The 19,076-nt window shown below is 49.1% G+C and overlaps 11 protein-coding genes across 11 annotated transcripts; 5 read left to right on the forward strand and 6 right to left on the reverse strand.

Annotated features, from left to right (window-relative positions):
• Positions 1 to 184: 184 nt before the first annotated feature.
• On the forward strand, positions 185 to 2,906 carry FOIG_10258 (uncharacterized protein). The gene is made up of 6 exons (XM_031210582.1): positions 185 to 427; positions 492 to 1,509; positions 1,560 to 1,920; positions 1,972 to 2,089; positions 2,141 to 2,211; positions 2,259 to 2,906. The coding sequence occupies exons 2-6, from the start codon at positions 1,318 to 1,320 to the stop codon at positions 2,792 to 2,794; spliced, it is 1,278 nt and encodes a 425-aa protein (XP_031060060.1). The 5' UTR covers positions 185 to 427; positions 492 to 1,317; the 3' UTR covers positions 2,795 to 2,906.
• Positions 2,907 to 2,978: 72 nt separating this feature from the next.
• On the reverse strand, positions 2,979 to 4,139 carry FOIG_10259 (uncharacterized protein). Its single transcript, XM_031210583.1, has one exon. It carries the CDS (start codon positions 4,019 to 4,021, stop codon positions 3,197 to 3,199), a length of 825 nt encoding a protein of 274 aa, XP_031060061.1. The 5' UTR covers positions 4,022 to 4,139; the 3' UTR covers positions 2,979 to 3,196.
• A 158-nt stretch (positions 4,140 to 4,297) lies between these two features.
• FOIG_10260 (uncharacterized protein) lies at positions 4,298 to 6,801 on the reverse strand. Its single transcript, XM_031210584.1, has one exon. It carries the CDS (start codon positions 6,721 to 6,723, stop codon positions 4,792 to 4,794), a length of 1,932 nt encoding a protein of 643 aa, XP_031060062.1. The 5' UTR covers positions 6,724 to 6,801; the 3' UTR covers positions 4,298 to 4,791.
• Positions 6,802 to 7,467: 666 nt separating this feature from the next.
• Positions 7,468 to 8,920, forward strand: FOIG_10261 (uncharacterized protein). Its single transcript, XM_031210585.1, has one exon. It carries the CDS (start codon positions 7,618 to 7,620, stop codon positions 8,791 to 8,793), a length of 1,176 nt encoding a protein of 391 aa, XP_031060063.1. The 5' UTR covers positions 7,468 to 7,617; the 3' UTR covers positions 8,794 to 8,920.
• A 177-nt stretch (positions 8,921 to 9,097) lies between these two features.
• On the forward strand, positions 9,098 to 10,117 carry FOIG_10262 (uncharacterized protein; the record flags this gene model as incomplete). The annotated part of the gene is made up of 1 exon (XM_031210586.1): positions 9,098 to 10,117. The coding sequence occupies one exon, from the start codon at positions 9,098 to 9,100 to the stop codon at positions 10,115 to 10,117; it is 1,020 nt and encodes a 339-aa protein (XP_031060064.1).
• Positions 10,118 to 10,384: 267 nt separating this feature from the next.
• Positions 10,385 to 11,365, forward strand: FOIG_10263 (uncharacterized protein; the record flags this gene model as incomplete). The annotated part of the gene is made up of 1 exon (XM_031210587.1): positions 10,385 to 11,365. One exon carries the CDS (start codon positions 10,385 to 10,387, stop codon positions 11,363 to 11,365), a length of 981 nt encoding a protein of 326 aa, XP_031060065.1.
• On the reverse strand, positions 11,268 to 13,235 carry FOIG_10264 (uncharacterized protein; the record flags this gene model as incomplete). Its single annotated transcript, XM_031210588.1, has 2 exons — positions 11,268 to 12,633; positions 12,683 to 13,235. The coding sequence occupies 2 exons, from the start codon at positions 13,233 to 13,235 to the stop codon at positions 11,429 to 11,431; spliced, it is 1,758 nt and encodes a 585-aa protein (XP_031060066.1). The 3' UTR covers positions 11,268 to 11,428.
• Positions 13,236 to 13,337: 102 nt separating this feature from the next.
• Positions 13,338 to 13,715, reverse strand: FOIG_10265 (uncharacterized protein; the record flags this gene model as incomplete). The annotated part of the gene is made up of 1 exon (XM_031210589.1): positions 13,338 to 13,715. One exon carries the CDS (start codon positions 13,713 to 13,715, stop codon positions 13,338 to 13,340), a length of 378 nt encoding a protein of 125 aa, XP_031060067.1.
• A 690-nt stretch (positions 13,716 to 14,405) lies between these two features.
• Positions 14,406 to 16,977, forward strand: FOIG_10266 (uncharacterized protein). The gene is made up of 3 exons (XM_031210590.1): positions 14,406 to 15,070; positions 15,127 to 15,614; positions 15,661 to 16,977. Exons 1-3 carry the CDS (start codon positions 14,828 to 14,830, stop codon positions 15,995 to 15,997), a joined length of 1,068 nt encoding a protein of 355 aa, XP_031060068.1. The 5' UTR covers positions 14,406 to 14,827; the 3' UTR covers positions 15,998 to 16,977.
• Positions 15,419 to 17,033, reverse strand: FOIG_10267 (uncharacterized protein). Its single transcript, XM_031210591.1, has 2 exons — positions 16,277 to 17,033; positions 15,419 to 16,227 (listed from the first exon to the last, which is right to left on the reverse strand). The coding sequence occupies exon 1, from the start codon at positions 17,001 to 17,003 to the stop codon at positions 16,284 to 16,286; it is 720 nt and encodes a 239-aa protein (XP_031060069.1). The 5' UTR covers positions 17,004 to 17,033; the 3' UTR covers positions 15,419 to 16,227; positions 16,277 to 16,283.
• Positions 17,034 to 17,045: 12 nt separating this feature from the next.
• FOIG_10268 (uncharacterized protein) lies at positions 17,046 to 18,728 on the reverse strand. Its single transcript, XM_031210592.1, has 4 exons — positions 18,348 to 18,728; positions 18,013 to 18,293; positions 17,839 to 17,960; positions 17,046 to 17,782 (listed from the first exon to the last, which is right to left on the reverse strand). The coding sequence occupies exons 1-4, from the start codon at positions 18,622 to 18,624 to the stop codon at positions 17,164 to 17,166; spliced, it is 1,299 nt and encodes a 432-aa protein (XP_031060070.1). The 5' UTR covers positions 18,625 to 18,728; the 3' UTR covers positions 17,046 to 17,163.
• Positions 18,729 to 19,076: the final 348 nt, after the last annotated feature.

A 19,076-nucleotide genomic window follows, 5' to 3' on the forward strand; every position in this document is an offset into this window, starting at 1 on the left:
CATTGAATGAGGAACTTTGAATCGGGGTCGGACATTTGGGACTTCGGCCGATAACCTTGTGGACTGTACAGTATGTGTCAGCGAACGTACGACGGGAATCGCAGATAGAGTGATTGGCTCCAGTACAAATGCATCATTAATCAGAGTTAATCGCTGACCCGTCCTCCCTATATCTCAGCTTATAATGTTCCTTTCAATCTCATTAATTTGCGGAATGTTCTCGGCCCCGGGCTTCTCAACGGTCCTCGATCCACAATCAGTTTTGTCCCCCGGCGCCAATGTGATAATCTACCGATCCAATGCAGACACTTTTGCATCACGTCACCAGGATCATACTCAAACAGGTCACGGACAATGATCGCATTTCTCCCCCTCTTCCTTGATCAAGCTTGCCCCGCGGAAGCAAAAGAAAGTAATGACCAGTTTAGTTAGTGACACACAGCCTGGAACTTTTCTCGTTCTTCTAAAAACAAACCACATGGTCCCGCAAGGACGAAATCGTCCAAGCGTCCTTGTCAGGGGTGACCGATCAAGGGTTTAGTTAAACCACGTATAGGAAGCCTCGACATATTCCCGAGACAGGGGCCTCATCCTGCAATAGGAATCACTTCGTCGTTTCACTTTTTTATCTGCACAACGAAAAGAGACGGAGACAAAGCCACTTGGCAACCCCGGACGATGGGCGGGCCTTGCTTTTACGATTTCCTCGGGCTGATAGGCTCTTTTAGAGCCGTGTACCGTGTGCGTGAAACTGCCTTTTCGTGATGATCGTGTCAGGTCCGTGGAGTTCGTTTCCGACAAAGCAACATCCTGCATCCCAGACCCGATGGCGAAAAAAAGCATAACTCATGTTTCGGTAGATATTAAGAGTGTTTTAAAGGCCTGAGCTGAGTCTATTACGTCAATTTCGGGTTTCAAGAAACAGAAAATACGAAAGTCTGTCCACGCGGCATCTCCGCCACAGAGGCCTTTTCGACATCGAACAAGCTCACCACGCGGCCCCAGTATCCGATTAAGGTAGACCCCGTAACGTATTAGTTTGCAAGGGTTACTTAGCCAAGCGAGTGTTAGGCTTATCCCAAGCAGGGGCGAATACATCTCGCGTATGCTCGTCACCCAGCACAAGAGCGAACCCCATCCCATGCAGGACCAGGGGGTGCTGGTCCAGAATCCTTCTTTTACGTTTGTGGCTCCCCCGATTTTTTCTAGCTGTTCTTGATACCTTTTCTGTTTTGTTGTTGGTTTCTCGAATCTGTACCTGCATTCGCCAAACGAAACATCGGGTATCTTGTTGCCGCCGAGGAGGAAATGTGAGCGATGAAGCTAAGGCTTCGCGACGACCAAGATGACGGACCCGTCCATACCTTTGTCAATCCCTATGTCGAGTTGAACGCCGGGCTATGGTCTCTGTTCGCGGGAGCGACTTTCTTTCTGTGGTTGAGGTTGTACGTCAAGATTACGAGGAGACATGGAATGTGGTACGACGATTATATCCTCCTGGTATCATGGGTGAGTACACATCGTCCCAGCATAGCGAAGCTGCATCCTAACAGATCCAGTTCATCCTTCTCGCCAACAACAGTCTTATCGTCTGGGAATTCGGAAACGGCTATGTTCTCAAGGACTCATCACAACAATGGGACGACAGAATGCATATACTCATCAACGTCTCGTCATGCGGAACACTGATCGGCCAAGCATTGACAAAGACAGCTTTCGCGGTAACACTATTACGAATGAGTAACCGCTGGCAGAAATGGATCCTTTGGTTCTGTATTGCCAGCATGAACGCCTACATGATCGTCAAGGTCTTCTTCCAATGGGCTAAAGTCTGCGGCAAGCCAACGTACGACAACTGGTATCGATTCGACTTCTGCTTGGATTCCAAGTTCCGAAATGACTTCAAGGAGGGTGGCAACAGTGAGTGACCGTGGACAACGAGATGTGCTGGAGGATACTAACGGGGTGCAGTTTACAACATCATTATGGATTTCGTGTTTGCATGCTTCCCTTGGCTTATCACGAGAGGGTTGGAGATGAAGAAGGCTGAAAAGATTGGCCTTTGCTTCACAATGAGCCTGGGAATGATGTAAGTCAAGAGAGAACAACGGCCAAGAACATACTTCTAACCCCAGTCTAGTATTGCTATCGTCTCGGCTATTCGAGTTAGCTGGAAGGACCAAGGAAATGGCCGTGATGCCTACTACATCTGTAAGTCCTCTCATCTCAGTCTTACAACCTTCACTCACAAATTCCAGGGCGCAACGGCATGTCACAAGTTTGGTACTCATCAGAAGTTGCTGGAACAATCATGGTGCAATGCATACCCATTCTCCGCCCCATCCTCAAAAAGTTTCACACATCATACACCTCCCGCCGTCTCGACTCCCAAACCGGCGAACGCAAAGGCTCCGGCTGGACATGGACACGCAGCAGCAAGCACATCTCCACCGGCCCCCTAACACCCGGTCATCCTCCCATTCTAAACAACAACCCCGACGGCATGGAACTACGCAACATCCCCGAGGAACAAGAACCAGCAGAGTTCGACTTCTGGGGCAAGAATGATCCGCCTTCACCAGATGATCTCGAAGATGGAAGACCTGATATCAAGTACAAGTTCAACAGGGAGGAGATGAAGTTTACAAGAGATGATAGCTGGCCCCTTGGAGGGGAAAGTGAGAGTGCAAGGAGTGCGAGAAGCATTGAGTTGGCACACTCGAATATGGGATTGGCTGTTGAACACGAGGCTGCACAGCAGGGACTGTCGCCACCACCGCCTCGGAGGACATGAGAGAGGCTCATACTGAATTTTACTTGTTTGTATAATAATAGGGTTAGAACATTACTTAGACACGACGTTATGTACATATCTTTTGTCACTGCAGTTTCATACCTGTATGCCAATGGTGATTGTTGTATAAATTTCATAAAAGGTAAGAGATGTGATTATCAGCATGATCAGCATGATCATCATGCACAGTTCTGATACGTGATTTGGACCACTCATCCCGCCTGATAATGCGAAGAATTCTCGTTCCCTTGGGCCAGCGAGAAAAAGCAATTATTCTATGTCTAAAACTCGGATAGCATCTATCTGCTCACACTACTGCTATAGCGAGTATTCGGTCATTATACTCTCGTCCATCTCTTCTATCATTCCTCACATGCAAAACATATCCATCTGCGGTACATCTTACAACCTTGAATGCTCCTGTATCGGCATGACCGAAGCTGTCTCCAGGTATCTTATGTCCGGGAGTCCCTGATCAACCCATCCAACCATGGTCTTCTCATACAGCTTCCGTTGCTCCTCTGCAGAGGGAGCGGGACCCTTCATGCCCCGAGCTAATCTGCTCTCCTCGGTCTCAACAAGCCAAGCATTCTCGTCCCAGTCGTCGTTTTGAAACACATATCGCCTTGTTTCGCAATTCTTCCAACCTGTACCGCATCCAGTGGTGCTGTTCTCCCAGTCATTGCTGAAATAGTGCATGAAGCTTCCGTGAGCAACTAGAGCAATGTGAATGTCCTCGTTGGTGTCTCGACTCAAAGCCATGCCCTTTTCTCTAAGTATTCTTCTTACTGTGCGAGCACGTGCTGCGCAGGCACCCGTGACAGGACTATTCGGTCCATAGAGGTTCTTATCATTCCAACCCTCTGGCACCAGACTCAAGTCAACAGGCCACTCATTCCGCAACGTCATCTCTCTGAGAAGAGTAGGATCTGTTCCGATATCGCAGCCGTGATCAGAAATTTCCTGTGCCTCCGGGATAGCAAGGATGTCCTGTGTCTGAATGGCATCATCGAAGATTAGACTTGTCGTATGCAGGGTCCGCATCATAGGCGATGATGCGATGAGTTTGAACTTGGACTGATCCTGAAACGAGGCTTTTCGTCGTTCGATGCATTGTTGTTGGCCAAATGGCGTTAGTGCGGGGTCCCTCAGGTGAAAGAATTCTTCACCCAGGTTGTGATAGCCCTGGGCGTGTCTGACTGCGTGGATGATGATTTTGCCTGACATTTTGGTGTATATGACTCTGTGGAGAGAATGTGGAGGAGATCAGAGCCATGGGATATCCATTTTTTATATCCAGAAGATACTTGGTCACCAAGTGACATCAATGTTTTCGGCATTATTCATGTTGTAAAATTCTTGACTTGGATGCCCCATCGAGGCGCGTCAAGGCTTGTTAGTGCGTAAACCCGTTTTGGCAATTGACCACGAAAGATCTGCAAACGTGGCAGATCTGCTCAACGTCACAGGCCGTCAGATTTTAAGGCACACAATTAAAAAGCTGGCTATGGCGCTTCAATTACTGTTGCGTTGCAATTTTATGGTTGATTTGTAACTCTGTTTCAGGACGTACCGACGAATCCTGTGCTCTGGCTCGCGTTCTCGAGCCACTGAGGAATAAACTTTGAGAAGGACAAGTGCTTGAACATAGCTTGTAAAATGGCTAGAAAACTTTGTACAGGGATTCCTGTCACCCTTGACAAAGGGCAACGTGCGTCGATAACATTGTGAGGGGGTTGATGTCAAGCAATTACTTCACGGCATCCAACTCCCGAGCCTCGCGCTCGAGCTGCCATTTTTGTAAATACACACGACACATCTGACTTCTCTCTGCGGGGAAAGACTGCATCACGTTGGGGTAATTCAGGTGAATCCACGTAAAAGAATCCATAACGTGGGCGAGCGATTGGTGACGAGTGCGCACCGACGGGACGGCACGACTCCGATAAACGGGAAGCTATGGCCACGTCACAAGCGTTATCGGCATCTCAGCCTATTCATAGCAACATGAAGCTATCACTCATACTTCCCAGTGCAGTCTGATGCCACTTGATATTAGCGCCCTCTCTTTTCCTCAACGCCCAGAGCTCTTTTACAAGATGCGTCATCTGTGACCAGATCGCTAGCTCTGATCTCTCCTCAAAGAACGCGAGAGTATGAAGCATTCGCTGCTGCATTGTCGTATCGCCTGTCTCAAATGCTATAATAGCAACGGGCCAGATCATTGGTGAGAATCGTTGACTCGTGCAGGTAGGTAGAGCTTCAATATGTGGCAGTGATTTCTCAACAAGTGGACGCACCGCATCCATTGGCATGTCCTTCAAATTGCGTTTCAAGTGAATTAAGGCGGCGTAGTAGAAGATGCAGCCATGGTGGTAGATCAGATCGGCATAATCTTTTGCCGTTGACGTCTCAGGTCTATTAGGTGCCGATAGATAAAGTTCCATCTCTAGCCGGTCTAATTCATCGGGAGAAGGATCACTTTCAGTAGAAGACCGTTTCCGCATTTGAAGGGCATTCATCGCGCGAAGACCCTCGTACACTGGCTGAGGAAGACCAAACGACTCGTACAGAGTATACGGCTCAGGCTGAGGACCAAAGTCGTTAGTAAATTTCCAGTATGAGGTTTCCTGATTATCAAAGAGTAACTGCGCTTGCACGACAGTGGCCATACTCCGAAACATCTGATACAGACTTGAAGCTGCGTCACTTTTGTGCCAAACCTGCGGATCAATATGATTGACCCATTCAACAGCGCCACGAAAGTGTAACCGCCAGAACGTTGTCGGCAGCGTCACCGCCTCATTGTAGATACAGATGATGATGGATGCTAGTAGTGACACGCAATCAGCACCGTTTTTAGATAGCTGGATGTTTTTGGCCAGATGAGTAATGCCGATATTGTGGTGTTCTAAAGCAACGTTCTCAAGAGATCCTTTCGATTCTTCGCACTCTCTCTTCTTTGCGAGATGGAATGCTGACGCTGAACAGATAAAATGAAACAATGCCGTGGCGCCCGTTGACTTTTCCGAGTCCGTGCGGCTGCCTTCTAGGGCGATGGGCATCATTGCGCTCCGTAACGGGTTGAGATGACCAGGCACCGGGTTTAGTGAGTCACAAAGGCTGAGTGTCCAGTGCTGCAGAAGCTCGCAGTGAAGAGCCGGATCAGGAAGAATATCGAGGTGACGTGTGATCTTGCGTCTTTGGCCTGGAGTATCGAGTGGAGATGATGTGTGTGAGACAAGTTCTGATACTCCAGGCAATGGCAAAGAGCCTGTGCTAACATCACCGAGGCTGACGGGCGTTGACGTGCTATGGGTATTGATGTCGTCTTGAGGGATGGGGTTCTGGTCGAACAGTTGCAGCATGGGAAGTTGAGGTTGCGCAGGCTGAAGGGAAGCATATGGAGGACCTGTCGTGAGGCCTTGACCCAAGAGCTCATACGAATGGAATATCCGCGTGTTCAAATGGCCGGTGAAAGGACCTTGGTCGAGAGGAAAGTGCTGATCGAGAAAGTATGGCGTATTGCTAGACTGAGCTTCTGACGGTAGATCAGAAGGCCCCTCATTCGAAAGACCGTCACCGTTGTCACTCTCCTCTGGGCCATTGGATGATTGGCCATCTTGCTCAGAGAGACTCTCCCCAATGGACTCCAAGTCTCTCGACTGGCGTAGTCTTGCCGCAGCTTTTCTCTTCCTCCCTCCCCTTCTAAAGGTCGTCGGGTTCCTCACCGAAGCCCAAGATATTCGTACTCCATATCCCTCGCACTCAACACCAGCCTTCTGACAGCGATTACATTCCGGCTTGGCTTCGTCACATTTCACATGCTTGGCGCGACATGTCCAACAGCCTGAGAAGCTCTTTGTCCGGGGTTTGCGGGGCTGGCCCGATGCTGTTCTACCGGGAGAACGGGGCGGAACATCCGACATTGCTGAGGTCAGATCATGCCGACGCGTAGGTAACGTTATTATGGAATGCGGTGATGAAGGGGTGAGGTTGAGTGATGAAGTGCCCAGAATTGGTTTGTCAACGCGAAGCTGAGATCATGTCGTGGTTGAGAGCCTGTTTAGGAATAGCGGTATCGGGGACGCTAACTCGACCTGTGGACGCTCCACCGGTGGCGAAGAATCGGTCTGGCAATACAATGGCAAATTTTGTCTATCACAATTCATCAAGCAAGGCGCCATATATGGCTGATACTGCGGAAGGCATCCGGATTTTGCTTTTGGGTTAATGGCTGTCATGTCAAGGGCGCGGACGGAAGAATCACTCATGTTGATCCCGAATGTGCCTGGCTTTGCACCACAGACGGGAAAGGCTCTGCTTCCAGTGTACCTCGAATACTGAGACTCAAACAAGCAAAAATGATGGGCCCTGATGAGATCCAAAATTAGAAAGCCCAGGTCTAGCTACCGCAAGAAGTCCACTTGACAAATGCTTAATTCCGCTATGTTTGATGATTGATTGAATGGAAGTATCGAGAGCTGCCGGACTCCGCAGTCGATCTCTTGAGATGTCGGTATGAATTACCGTATAAGGCTTAGTGTTTATGCCAAGCTCATATCGAATCATCACGAAAGTGTGTGAAAGCTCTTCTTGGCAATTCGAACCGGGCATTGAAATGGTGGATCTCTGGCACCATGACCGAACTATTCGTTTACAATAAATCGTATGAGCAGTATTTAATTTTGATTCTTCTTACCATTCTTTCTCAAGCATTTACAATCGACTTCCAGCATTAATCACCTGTCCTGTTCTTCATTTCTCATTCCCCAGATATTCTTGACCTGCAGAACCCCAGATTATCAGCAACTACCGACATCATGACAGGCCTATCCCAGTTGATCAGGCCACAGTCACTGGCTCCTCCACTGTTCAAGAAGAGATCGCAGAAATCACCAAATCGGCCTCCTGCATCTCTCGACTGCCAAATTGATACCTCTCCGATCGTCATTGTCAATGACGATGCTACCGATGGCTCGACTATCTCGGGCTCACTACTTTTCAACGTTGAAGAAGCTATCGAAGTTGATAGCCTCTTTGCCACGTTGCGAGTTCATGTGGTTAACAAGAAGCCTTTCAAGAGAACATGCAAAGCATGTAAGCACCAAGTAATAGAGCTCAAGCGCTGCCATTTCATTACGACGACGACCTCACTTGACTGCAACAATTACACGCATCCTTTCTCTTACCAAGTGCCAAGTTATGTACCTCCCTCTATGGATACGTCACTTGTTTCCGTCACATACGAATTCCAGGCTGTAACATCCATACGACGAACAGGATCACTGTCAAAACTGCCAGAGATCATCACACTCAACCGCACTCTTCCCGTCGCAAGATCAATACCAGTGCCAAGTAAACCTTTATTATCAACTCGGATATACCAAGCTGCTGGAATCGAGGTCGACTGCAGTTTCGATCCTGTCCTTGACCCTAGTGGCAAGAATTATGTGAAACTCACTATGAGCGGCCTTCGAAGCTGTCCTGACAATGGGGAGGACATTCAGTTCTGGCGTGTATGTAAAGGCACCTGGATACTTCAGGAGAACATCAAGAGCACAGCCGTGGCTTGTTCGCAGCACGCACAAGAATGTCAAGCAGACGAAAAGAGCCACGCACAAAAGAAGACAATTACTATAGGCGAATCTTCGTTCTACGACGGGTGGACCACGGACGACGCTGCAGGAACACTCAGCATGGAGCTTCCCTTCTTTATCAAGAAAGCCTCCAGGTTCACCCAAGATACCGGCGATGTCGGCGACACATCGGTCACCCATTCCCTGGTGCTAGAGCTACAGCTGATGAAGGAGATTTATCCCCAAGGCAACCCAGATCTATCTGTCAGGAGTGGAGTAGGTCGGATCCTTCGATCTGAGCATCGGGTCGTGTTGAGCGACTTTGCCAGGCCTTCGGATCATGTTGAGGAGGAGAGTTTGCCCTGCTACAGTGATCTCCGGCCTGGACCACCACTGTACCAGGAGAAGGATTCTGAGTAGTTAATGGTACGGGAAAGTTTTATCTTAATCAGACATTGAAGATGGAGGGAAAGGTAGTTGAGAGTTTCATGGCTTAAAGCGTAACGATACCAAATTCATTTACTAAATATACTGTCAATTTTTCGCACTTACGATGGTTCAACGCCATGCTTGTAGTCTCGCTAGAGTAACTGCATGTAAGACCGGTGATTTCTTCTTGGGGAACAGTCAGACTTTTGTGGGCTGGTAGCCTAACCCCATTTCACCGCTAATTATTGCTTACAAGCTCACGCTTCTTCACCTTTTGGCTCTACGAACCAACACAATGACTTCTCCGGAGCGGCGATTGTCTACGGGCGGGGCAGCACCATGCAAAGTGTTCATTGGAAAATCCAGCCATGGCGAATTCAAGGACCATGCAGGTCGCCATTACGACGTTGTCGCGAGTCGAGCTGGCCCTGACGCGGCCATCGTGAAACTAAGCATTCAGTTGTATTGTCTGGGTGAGCCGGAATTCGATCCTCACGACATGGGTTCTTCTCTGTTATATTCTGATGCTATTCAGGGGTGGGGTAATGCCCGTAACTATTGGCCACGCATTGATGTATACACGGGATTTGACACCGTGGAAGAATGCATAGAGCATCACCGCCGCGAGAAAGCGTTCCGCAGAGAGGCTATCAGAAAGATGAAGGACGACGCTGTGACTGGATTGTCGGAAGCCGAGGCAAAAGAAAAGCTGGCCACGGAGATCCAAGGAATGGAACCTCTTCCGCATATCGTGCCATCTTGGTGTGAATCGACGAAGTTCGTTGAAAATAGGTGGAGCGTTGGAGATCGTTACAAGAGCTGGATCTTCGTCGTACCAGCACAAAGATCCTCCTGGGAGGACGTTATAGAGAATGGGCTACTAAAAGTCAAATTTGACCTGGACGTCTCTGCCGCCATGATTTACTCCGAGTCACCGACGTTTGGACTGGCTCCAGGAGGAGAAGGTTGGGTTCTCGTGGAGAAGACTGGCGTCGAAAACATGAAACCTGTTGAGATTCTACACATCTGCGCTAGAGAAGAGCGTGGGACATCGGAGATCACCCCAGGAAGCGACGCGACATTGTTCGGTGCTTGGTGTGACGCGACAATGCAGCTTCGAGATTGTACTTACAAGCCGAAAGGATGCAAGGGTTGTCGTTCCAATGAGCCACATGGTTTCTGTGAGCAGGAGATGGATGAGCACTTCAATGATGAGGATGGGCAATGCGTCGCTTGTAGAAGGGAGGAGGAGGAGGAGAAACGCCTGGGAGAGCAACAGAATGGTCAGCCTGCCTTGGACACTGTTGGCTTATGAAGCGACGCTTACCAGCCATTTCGGCTTTCGCCAAGCCGCCAAGATGCCACTTCTTTAGTAATGCAATTTATTTCCATAACCATACATATGAGGTCGGAAATACAGCCTCAAGCTCAGTCGGATTTAACGGATGTTTCTCAAAGTTCTGAATCCTCATCAGCATCACACAGATGACGTCAGCAATGCTGACAGTGAGAAATATATAAAGGACACCGACTTCCAGCTTACGACCACTTCTCCTCTCGCCTCTAAAACATCAAGATCATCATGGCAGACCAGGCTACTCTGAAGTTCGACTTCATCCGCCTGGAAACCAAGCCAAGCGCGCAGCTCTCCTACAGCTTCACTGCTTCTACAGCAACGAAGCCTACCAACCCAGCTCTTATTGTCTTCGTCAATGGCCTCGGCGCACCGCAGGCAGGATGGATTGCAACAATGAACAAACTCAAGGAGCTCTCTCCTCAGGGTCTTCCGGCAATGCTGACCTTTGATCGCTTCGGACAGGGTCAGACTACTGATCGTGATCCCAAGGATGAGGGAGCTGCGGATCCAACTCACGCACATGACTGCATGGCTGTAGTTCGGGATATCCGACAGCTCATCACACAGATCTTGAAAGAGAGGCTGAGCATCGACAATCCGGATAGCACCAAGCTTTTGCTGATTGGAAACTCAATTGGATGTGCTCTGACTCGTCTCTACGCTGCTGAGTACCCCGGCACCGTAGCTGGGGCCCTTCTTCTCGACAGTGTCCTGACAGACACGGACTTCGTCTCCGTCTTCCCTAACCCAGATTCTGAGGGCTTCGACCCTGCCAGTCTTCCGCCAGGGGTCACAGCAGACAATCTACGCGTTGCTCGAGAAGAGACCGCAAAGCGCTTTCATCCAAGCGTTGGCTCAAGAGAAGGTCTCAGTCGAAAGAACCTTACTCAACTTCTTGGTCACTCAGACTCACCAGCTCTTCCCAAAGTCGACGGCAAAGACCCATACATCACTGTTCTGGGACATGACTTCAACTACTTTGCAGAGCGTACAGGAACAGACTTCAACATTCCTGGGGAGACTGTACAGGCTTACATGAATACTTACTGGCATCATTATAATGAGGGACTGGCGAAATTGACGAGCTCAGAGAGAAGTGAAGGACCTATCCAGGTGCCGAACGCGGGTCATTTTATTCAACTGGATAATCCTGGGTTCGTGGCCGGGAAGCTGCACGACATGTTGCAGAAATTGGCCGAGGAATAATCTGAGGTGCCTTCTAACTATAAATACTGATTCTATCTGGGAGCCTGAATGTTGGTTGTCTATCTAGTGTGTGAATGCATATTTGCTCTTTGCCCTTATCTTGTGTCCATAGAAGTACAGGACGTAAGGAATCGCCGCCAATACCACCGCGAAACATGCCATGATGGTCAATGTATAGTGGGTGCCCATGTTTTCGTAGAACGGTATGCCCACTACTGTCATTCCTCCAGCGATCATATAACGCGTCAAAGACACGAATGTCAATGCCGATGCCGAGTATATCTCGTAAGAGTCAATGATGTACATGTAAACGCAGATAAAGATACCCGTGACGCCATAGCCGAAAAGGACCACGGCGAAAATGGCGGACCAGATGCTGATGCTAGAGTAGTTGGTCCAACCGAGCCAAAAGAGCGAGATGGGGATCGCAGCAGCTGCACCGAGCATGGCGTACCAGAGACGTATTTCAGGCTTGAAGTGGTCATCTCCCTGGTTCTGGGTCGCTCGCAGTGTCTTACGGTAGACGATAGGAACAAAAGCGAAGTTGATCTGCGTTCCGAGAAACATGGCGATGAAGATGATGTTGGCGAGTCCCTGGCCAAGGCCATACGTTTTCTCAAATATATACGGCCAGCCGACAAGGAAGGTGAATAGTACAATGTACAGCACACTGATGTATATCGTCATGGCGATAATGATGGGTTCAGTCAGCATCAGAAAGGGCCGCGTCATGCTGACTTTGAGTCTACTGAAGAGACTAGCATCAGCAATCTCATGCTGGCATCGAAACCGGTCATCTCCAGTGATCCGCCGGTAATGAGCTGCTTTCCACTGCAAGAGAAGTGGACCGTAAGTCTCAGGCATGAAGAGCATAACGAGTACAAGAACAAGCCCCGATGCTATAAGCATAGTCCACTCAGTCCATCGCCAGCTCACAGCGCTCGATGGTCCGATGTAAGCGCCCATTACAGCACCAAGCATCGGTCCACCAAAACCAGCTACAGCATACAGAGGAAAGCTCCAGGTCTTTTCGAGACTGTTGTACATATCTGCGATAGAACCTCCGGAGCAAACAAGCGGTGTTGAAGCTGAGCAGCCAGCCAAGAAGCGGAACGTGATTTGCGCACCAAAGTTGGGTGCGAGAGCTGATGCCATGATCCAGATCATGAAGATTGCCATGGAGAAGATGTAAACTGCATTTCTACCAAATGTTTCGGAGAAGGGGCCTGCTATTAGTGAACCGAGGCCCATCCCAACCAAGTAAAGGCCTGAAAATGTTAGCTTCCATAGTGCGGTGAGAAAGAGCATGAGACATACCCGTTGCGAGAGATTCAGCAACCTCACTGACTCCAAGTGACTCTGCAGCTTGCGGAAGAACAGTCGCATCAATTCCGGATGCTGCTCCGACAAAAAGAGCAATGATGGAGATCTGCAGCGTCACGCCAATCCGTCTTCCAACGGACCAGTTGTGAGGATCAAGAGGATCGTCTGGACCCTCCCAACCAACCACGAAAACCTTTCCTTCGTGGCCTTTGTCGTTCTTGTGATCTTGGACATTGATTCCTGTGAGTACCTGGCCCAGAGCAATTCCCCCGGACATGCATTGTCGAATGGTTTGTGCCGTTACAATCTGCTGCAGCGACTGCTCGGGGATGTCATCGCTCGAAGCATAAGTATCTGCCTCCGTGATAGGAGGCAGCCGCCCAGGATTCGGCTCGTCCTTCTCATCCAAAGACTTTCCACATTCCCGTGCAGCTTCGATATCGCGCCCAGCGTCGGATGTCGTGTGCTGTCTCGCCTTGCCAATATCACGATCAATCTGCGCCTGAGCTGCAGCACCAGCCCTTCGATACTGCAGAAGCGATTGCATCTTTCACTGCCCAAAAAGCACAATATGACAGAGGCGAGAATTTATTAAAAATCACATTCTGGCGAGATTTGTCATGGAGATAACATTAGCGGGCCGAATAGTTTAACGAATTCCCACATTTCGACGGTAGTTGGCTTCGAGTGCGTCATACGTTACCAATGATATTTTCGTGATAAGAAGAAATGGAGTCTGAAGATCCGGAAGTAGATCGGAAATACGACTGATCTGATGGGACCCGTTCTTTCGGACAGAAACCCGCTCGCTCAATTGAAATGACCGTCGATTACCGAGGTCGTATTGGAAATCATTGGCGATATCAGTTTTTCGCATAACGTTAATAAGGCTTCGAGAACATATGTCGGGGAAGTGTCTAGTAATTTCCGGTGACTGAAACCGGTCATTGAGATTCTGGGGTGAAGCAAATCCTTCAGCCTTGGCAAGCCATCCTTGAAGAGGATTGTAACGCTTCAGAGACAACATGGTACACAACCTCCTGTCAAGATGGTTGCACTGTCAAACATTGACAGGCGCTCGTGTTCCATCCCTGGGTATATAATTCTCAACTGTATAAAATACTTTCTTCTAGGAATAACGCAAATTCGAGTCTGAAAAGCGAAACGCGAAATCCCAGAAGACGGAACCTCATGTCACGAAGCTTGCAGCGGGGGTTAAATTAATATTGGAGAAGCCACTCTCCACATCACATCACCTCAAACGTTTCAACGCAAACTGTCAAATCGGAGTTTTCAAATGACACAGACCAAGAGGCACATTCTCTTCAATTTCCATCCTCGGAACAAGTTGAGTCAGTTCGGTTCAATATTGGGAAATACGACCTTCCGCACGACTCCAAACTCTTCAGCGGGTAACCCAACCAAGCCACCCGGTGTCAGCATTCACTCCGAACCAACAAAAGCCAGTGCCAGGGATAAAAAAAGACGAAGGATTCCAGGCTAGACAAGGGAAAAAGGTTTCCACGCGCAGGATGCAACGCACACGCAGCGAGGCACAGCACATAACAACGGTGGAGAAATGCAAATCCGCGTACTCTCGTGTTGGTTGTGAGCTGCTGGCAAATAGCAACCAACAGTGGCTGAACACCTCTGGTTAGCGGCCGGGTCTGCTACCGTTTTAGTTTACCCTGCCTTTCTAGCGCTTCAATCAGCAACTTGCCAGAACAGCCTCTTCCCTGCTGATGCATCTTCATCTGGTCTTCTCTTCGCCTCTGCGGATCCCAAAGTTGTCCCACCAGCTGAGTGCGGAGGGATCCTCAATTAAATATCTCACTCACAATCAACTGAAACATGCAGACAAACAGTTCAGCTTATATTGTCACTTCCCCCCAATGCCCCCCCAAAATGGACGGATCAATCAGTCCACTCTGGGGTACCCCCCTTCGCTAACGTGATCACCAACACTCCAGATCGGTCTACCCCGGAATCCCTCCACGGGGTAAAGAGGCCCATTGTGACAGTCGCTATTAAGCTTAGCCGCCCCTCGTCTGTGTCGTGTTTTTTCCCTTTTGCTTTGTTTGCAAGGTTTCCCCGACTTACCATGGTTACTTCCGACACGACGACGATCGCACATACACTATGGACGACCCTGTTTACTACGAGCTGAGCTGGTCGATCCTCAGCACGATCGGGATAGCTAATGTTTTGTTTGGTCTTATGGTCGCTGGCATCACGAGCTTTGGTCCTGTCTCTATCGTTCCGATCGTCACGTCTGCTGCTGGCGCTATAGCCAACGGGCTTTGCTATTATGCTTTCTATGAAGAGGGTAACTCTACTACGACCAAGGCTGTAGCCTCCGTGTTCGCCGATGTTCTGTGGCTGGTACGTTGCCGAGTGCTTCATGATATTCGATTCGAGCTAATGTATTGCTGTCGCAGGTTCAAGAGGCTGGCCTTTCGTTCTACAGTTATATCATCCTAAGTCGAGTCTTACGTGGTCGCCAATGGATCATCTTCGCCACCGGATTCTGGTTCATGATCATCTCCGTCTCCGGTATTCGCGTGGTAATTGCAGCTGTCCGAGCCCGACGAATAATGAACGCCCTCGACACTGATCAGTCATTGATCAACCATCTACATATGGGATACTTCATCCTCATCGCCCTCTTGGAATGCCTTAGTTCTTTCTTCCTCCTCCGAGTCTTCAGCTCGGCGAAATCGACGTCACTTAGCGCTGCTATCAAGGCTGGTCTGTTCAGATACTTGATGCGGAGTACTGAGGTCCGACTGGCACTTCTTGCAGTACTGGGCATCATACGGGCTATCACATATTCCTTCCAAAATGCTGAACAAAGTGCGACGAATCTTGCTTCACAGATTGATCGGTTTGCGTACAGTATGGAATGCATGTTCCCAGTAATGATGATGTAGGTTTACCTTGTTCACTTCAATCCACCACGCTGACAAGCTCAGCATCGACATCTTAGCATCAAAGGTCGTTTTTCACAACCAAGTTTACGGCTCATCAGGCCAAAGCCGACACCAGCCTGGTGGCTATCCACATCGACAGTTCGCGAATGGCCGTGGCGGCGATATTGTCCTCACAACCCAGCAAGGCGAGAACATTGTTGAGGTTCGGGGAGGAGAGTCGACCGGTGACAGGACAAGTTCACAAGAGCGCATCATTAGTCGCAGGGACCACAGAAACGCTTCTTCGGATATTGATCTTGATGAGATGGACACGAAACAGATCGGCATTAGTAAGACCGTCGCGTTTGAGGTACACAGTTCAGGAGATGTTGAGCGGTAGAAGCCCCAATATCGAGCCGTGCATATTAGTTCTCGGGTGGTGTATAATCTAATTCTATGTATGATACTTATGAGAAATGCCTATCTATTTCATTTGCCCCCAACCATTATGGAAGTCGCCTACCTGTTCGTGTCTCACCTGACAGACAGCGTCCACATAGCAGTTCTTCTGAGTAAGCGCTTTTCTGAACTAGAATGAAGTGTGCATGGAGGTTGGCGAGTTGTATGACCCTGTACATGCATGAGTTGAGACTAATCAAACTTTTCACATATTACTGACCTCACTGTCATTCTGATTGACCGTGGATATGCTCATACCAGAGTCTCAACGTCCATAGTGCTACCAGGGCACCCCTGATGTCTTGTTGCAATGGAACTTGAATTACGAGCTTGTGATTGCCCTCCTGACCTGGCTCATATGCAATACTCTGCCCATCTGCATCTATCCACTGATAAGGACCGCCTTTTAGTTTCGGCCTCATCTCAAACAAGATTTGTTGGGTATCGACTTTAAACAGTTGAACATCATCTGCTGATTTGTCGGCGTTGAGCATCGCTTTGAATCCCAGACATTGCGAAGGAGTATTATAGACGTCGACCTGAATATTGCCCAATGCTTTGGGCGATGGAGCGGTGAGGTAACACGCCGGCGTATCGTGTCGACGTTGCAGCATGAGAAGCGAGTTCACAAGGTAGTAAAGATCATGAGGGCGCTGCCGTATTTTTGAACCTTTCCCATCTGGATGGGATGTCTCGACAACCTCGATCTGTTCGAATATTATGCTGCAATGCTTCTGAACTTTGCAGGCTATGGTGCGGCTAAGCCGGTAAAGAGGTATTGACGGCTCATTCTCCAATGTTATTTGCTGCCCATCGAATATGAGAGTGGTAGGGACCGATGTCTTCTGAGCAGGGGATGCCTGGTCTTGAGTGGTTGAGTCGGGGCCCATCGTGGATGTCAGTGGCGAAATGCGGATGAATCGAAGTTGGTGATGAAATCGCTTCATTGGTTATTGACTCATCTGGGTACAGCTCCACGTGACGCTGTAGTGGAGTTGCCAGGCGGATTCACCCGGAGACAATTTCCTGTTTATTTTTCCTGCTGTCTTCAATAGTTACCGAGCTTATTGAAGGAGAATGTAATATTTAGAGGGGGCTTATCGCTATTTAAACTGCTTGTTGCCCAAAGGAGACCTCATCCCAAACCGTCTTGAACTTCTCCAGCAGGCGAGCATCAGGTGCGAAAACGGCTGTCAGAGTCTCCATTGCAACGTCCTGTCCCCCTATTCTCATAGAGCTTACAACCTCTCGTAATCTGATAACATACCATGAACGAACTTCACTCGCGGGTTCCGCAGCAGCTGCACCAACGAATAGCTGCCAGACTAGTAGCTGCATCGAGGAGCATAGCCTGATATGGGGCTGCAGCAGCGCATACTTCAAGTTCTCGGCCTTAATATCCAACGACCGTCGTTCCTCTATAGGCCATAATAGTGACAGAAAAAGCTGTAAAGAATCATGCAGAGAGCGGATGTAATGTTCTTGGCTTCCCAGCAGTGTATCCACTTTCAGTTGTAGGCGATGAACCTCATACCTAATGATAGCTGCTGTATCTCGCTCTAGTGTTGTGGAAGCGTGGTAATTATCTATTAATTGGCGCAAGTCGTTGGCATCGGATCGAATTGCTGCGACGTCCATTTGCTTAGGGTCGTCTTCATTTCTCAATGCGTTGATGAGGGGTACATTGGAATAGCTGGCAGAAAGGATCGTATGACCAATTGAATCACTGGTAACGGTTAGTAGAAGAATGCTCATGGGAGTGCAGAATACCATTAGACATACTATAGGATAAAATCACCGAACCATGATGGGATTGCCGTATTCCCTAATGAACGTCTAACTTTGATCATCTGGGCCAGACCTTGGATGTGGACGTCTCTCGCTTTGACATCACTCTCAAGAAGCTGAAGTGCGATATGTTAGAGATTTATGTGGTGCTTAAATACTGTTACTTGCCTCTGCAAAGGTCAAGGTGAAGACGGCGCTGAGCACGCCGTCGGTCAATCCTAAGGGCGTGTCCAGCCGTTCGTTGATCATCTTGATAGCTCTTCCTTTGCGCACAGACGCCTCACGAATACCGTGAGTCCTCTGGAGCCGGGGTGAATGTCTTATCGCTATGGCCATGGATGCTTCGACCAGGGCTGGCTCAGAGTGCAGTAGGGCGATCCAGTCTGCTTCTCGGTTTGATCCGGGAGAGCCGAGGCCGGCTGGGAAGATTAACGCGCGGTACTCGCAAACTACTGCAATCCCGATTAGCCGTTACCTCCAAGAAATAGTAACAAGCGACTTACAGTATTCGACCGGGGAGTATGTCGGCTCGATCATGCGGACGAGCAAACTGTCGGCCACCGGCTCGAGTGCATGCCGCAACTGCCGCTCGCCCAATGCGGTCAAGGCAGAGGATGGACTTGAAGGTGAGGTGGTGTTTCCTTTGTTTTTCGGCTTGCCTAATCTTTGTCTTCTCTTGGCAAAATTCGTCTTGGTAATATGGCCTCTCATCTGCTTGGCCTCTTTAGGCCCAAGACCGGGGGCATTGCTAACATTGACAAACGTGAAGGATGGTGCCATGCTTATTTTTCTGGCCCTGAGCGGATGATTGCAGCGAGATTTCGTTTGAACGCTCTAAATATGAAAGAGGAAATTGAGAGGGAATGGCCTAGGATACGCGACGATGACTTACGAAGACGGACGGCGGCTTGGGTGGGACAGATGATCGAGGTCAAGCCATGGGCCCAGTTTATACCCTTTTAGGAAAATGAGATTGATTGGTAGACCAGGGATCTCGAACAGTGACATCGGACCGGCGAGTTGAACTAACCTCAATAAGAAATCGAGATTAACGTGTTTGATAAGCGAGTGTCCCAGATAAGCGAGTGTCCCAAAAATCCCTCACCTTATATTATCACTATTTGATCAGATAATTCTCAACCACCCAACATGTCAGAGTCTTTATATGAGGCTAGGATCCTTCTTGCCCTCCAGGCTCTCCAAAATGACCCAAAATTAAGTGGCCGGAAGGC

The sequence above is a fragment of the Fusarium odoratissimum genome (assembly GCF_000260195.1).
Source record: "Fusarium odoratissimum NRRL 54006 unplaced genomic scaffold supercont1.17, whole genome shotgun sequence".
Lineage (NCBI taxonomy): Eukaryota > Fungi > Ascomycota > Sordariomycetes > Hypocreales > Nectriaceae > Fusarium > Fusarium odoratissimum.

Bases quoted from the DNA above. Each gene is read 5' to 3' on its own strand.
- FOIG_10266 (XM_031210590.1), top strand. From the start codon at position 14,828: ATGGACGACCCTGTTTACTACGAGCTGAGCTGGTCGATCCTCAGCACG. The intron at 15,071-15,126 runs GTACGTTGCCGA...TTGCTGTCGCAG, and splicing joins TCGCCGATGTTCTGTGGCTG to GTTCAAGAGGCTGGCCTTTC. The intron at 15,615-15,660 runs GTAGGTTTACCT...TGACAAGCTCAG, and splicing joins ATGTTCCCAGTAATGATGAT to CATCGACATCTTAGCATCAA.
- FOIG_10261 (XM_031210585.1), top strand. From the start codon at position 7,618: ATGACAGGCCTATCCCAGTTGATCAGGCCACAGTCACTGGCTCCTCCA.
- FOIG_10258 (XM_031210582.1), top strand. From the start codon at position 1,318: ATGAAGCTAAGGCTTCGCGACGACCAAGATGACGGACCCGTCCATACC. The intron at 1,921-1,971 runs GTGAGTGACCGT...AACGGGGTGCAG, and splicing joins CTTCAAGGAGGGTGGCAACA to TTTACAACATCATTATGGAT. The intron at 2,090-2,140 runs GTAAGTCAAGAG...ACCCCAGTCTAG, and splicing joins ACAATGAGCCTGGGAATGAT to TATTGCTATCGTCTCGGCTA.
- FOIG_10267 (XM_031210591.1), bottom strand. From the start codon at position 17,003: ATGAAGCGATTTCATCACCAACTTCGATTCATCCGCATTTCGCCACTG.
- FOIG_10268 (XM_031210592.1), bottom strand. From the start codon at position 18,624: ATGGCACCATCCTTCACGTTTGTCAATGTTAGCAATGCCCCCGGTCTT. The intron at 18,294-18,347 runs GTAAGTCGCTTG...GGATTGCAGTAG, and splicing joins ATACTCCCCGGTCGAATACT to TTTGCGAGTACCGCGCGTTA. The intron at 17,783-17,838 runs GTATGTCTAATG...AACCGTTACCAG, and splicing joins TTCGGTGATTTTATCCTATA to TGATTCAATTGGTCATACGA.
- FOIG_10260 (XM_031210584.1), bottom strand. From the start codon at position 6,723: ATGTCGGATGTTCCGCCCCGTTCTCCCGGTAGAACAGCATCGGGCCAG.
- FOIG_10259 (XM_031210583.1), bottom strand. From the start codon at position 4,021: ATGTCAGGCAAAATCATCATCCACGCAGTCAGACACGCCCAGGGCTAT.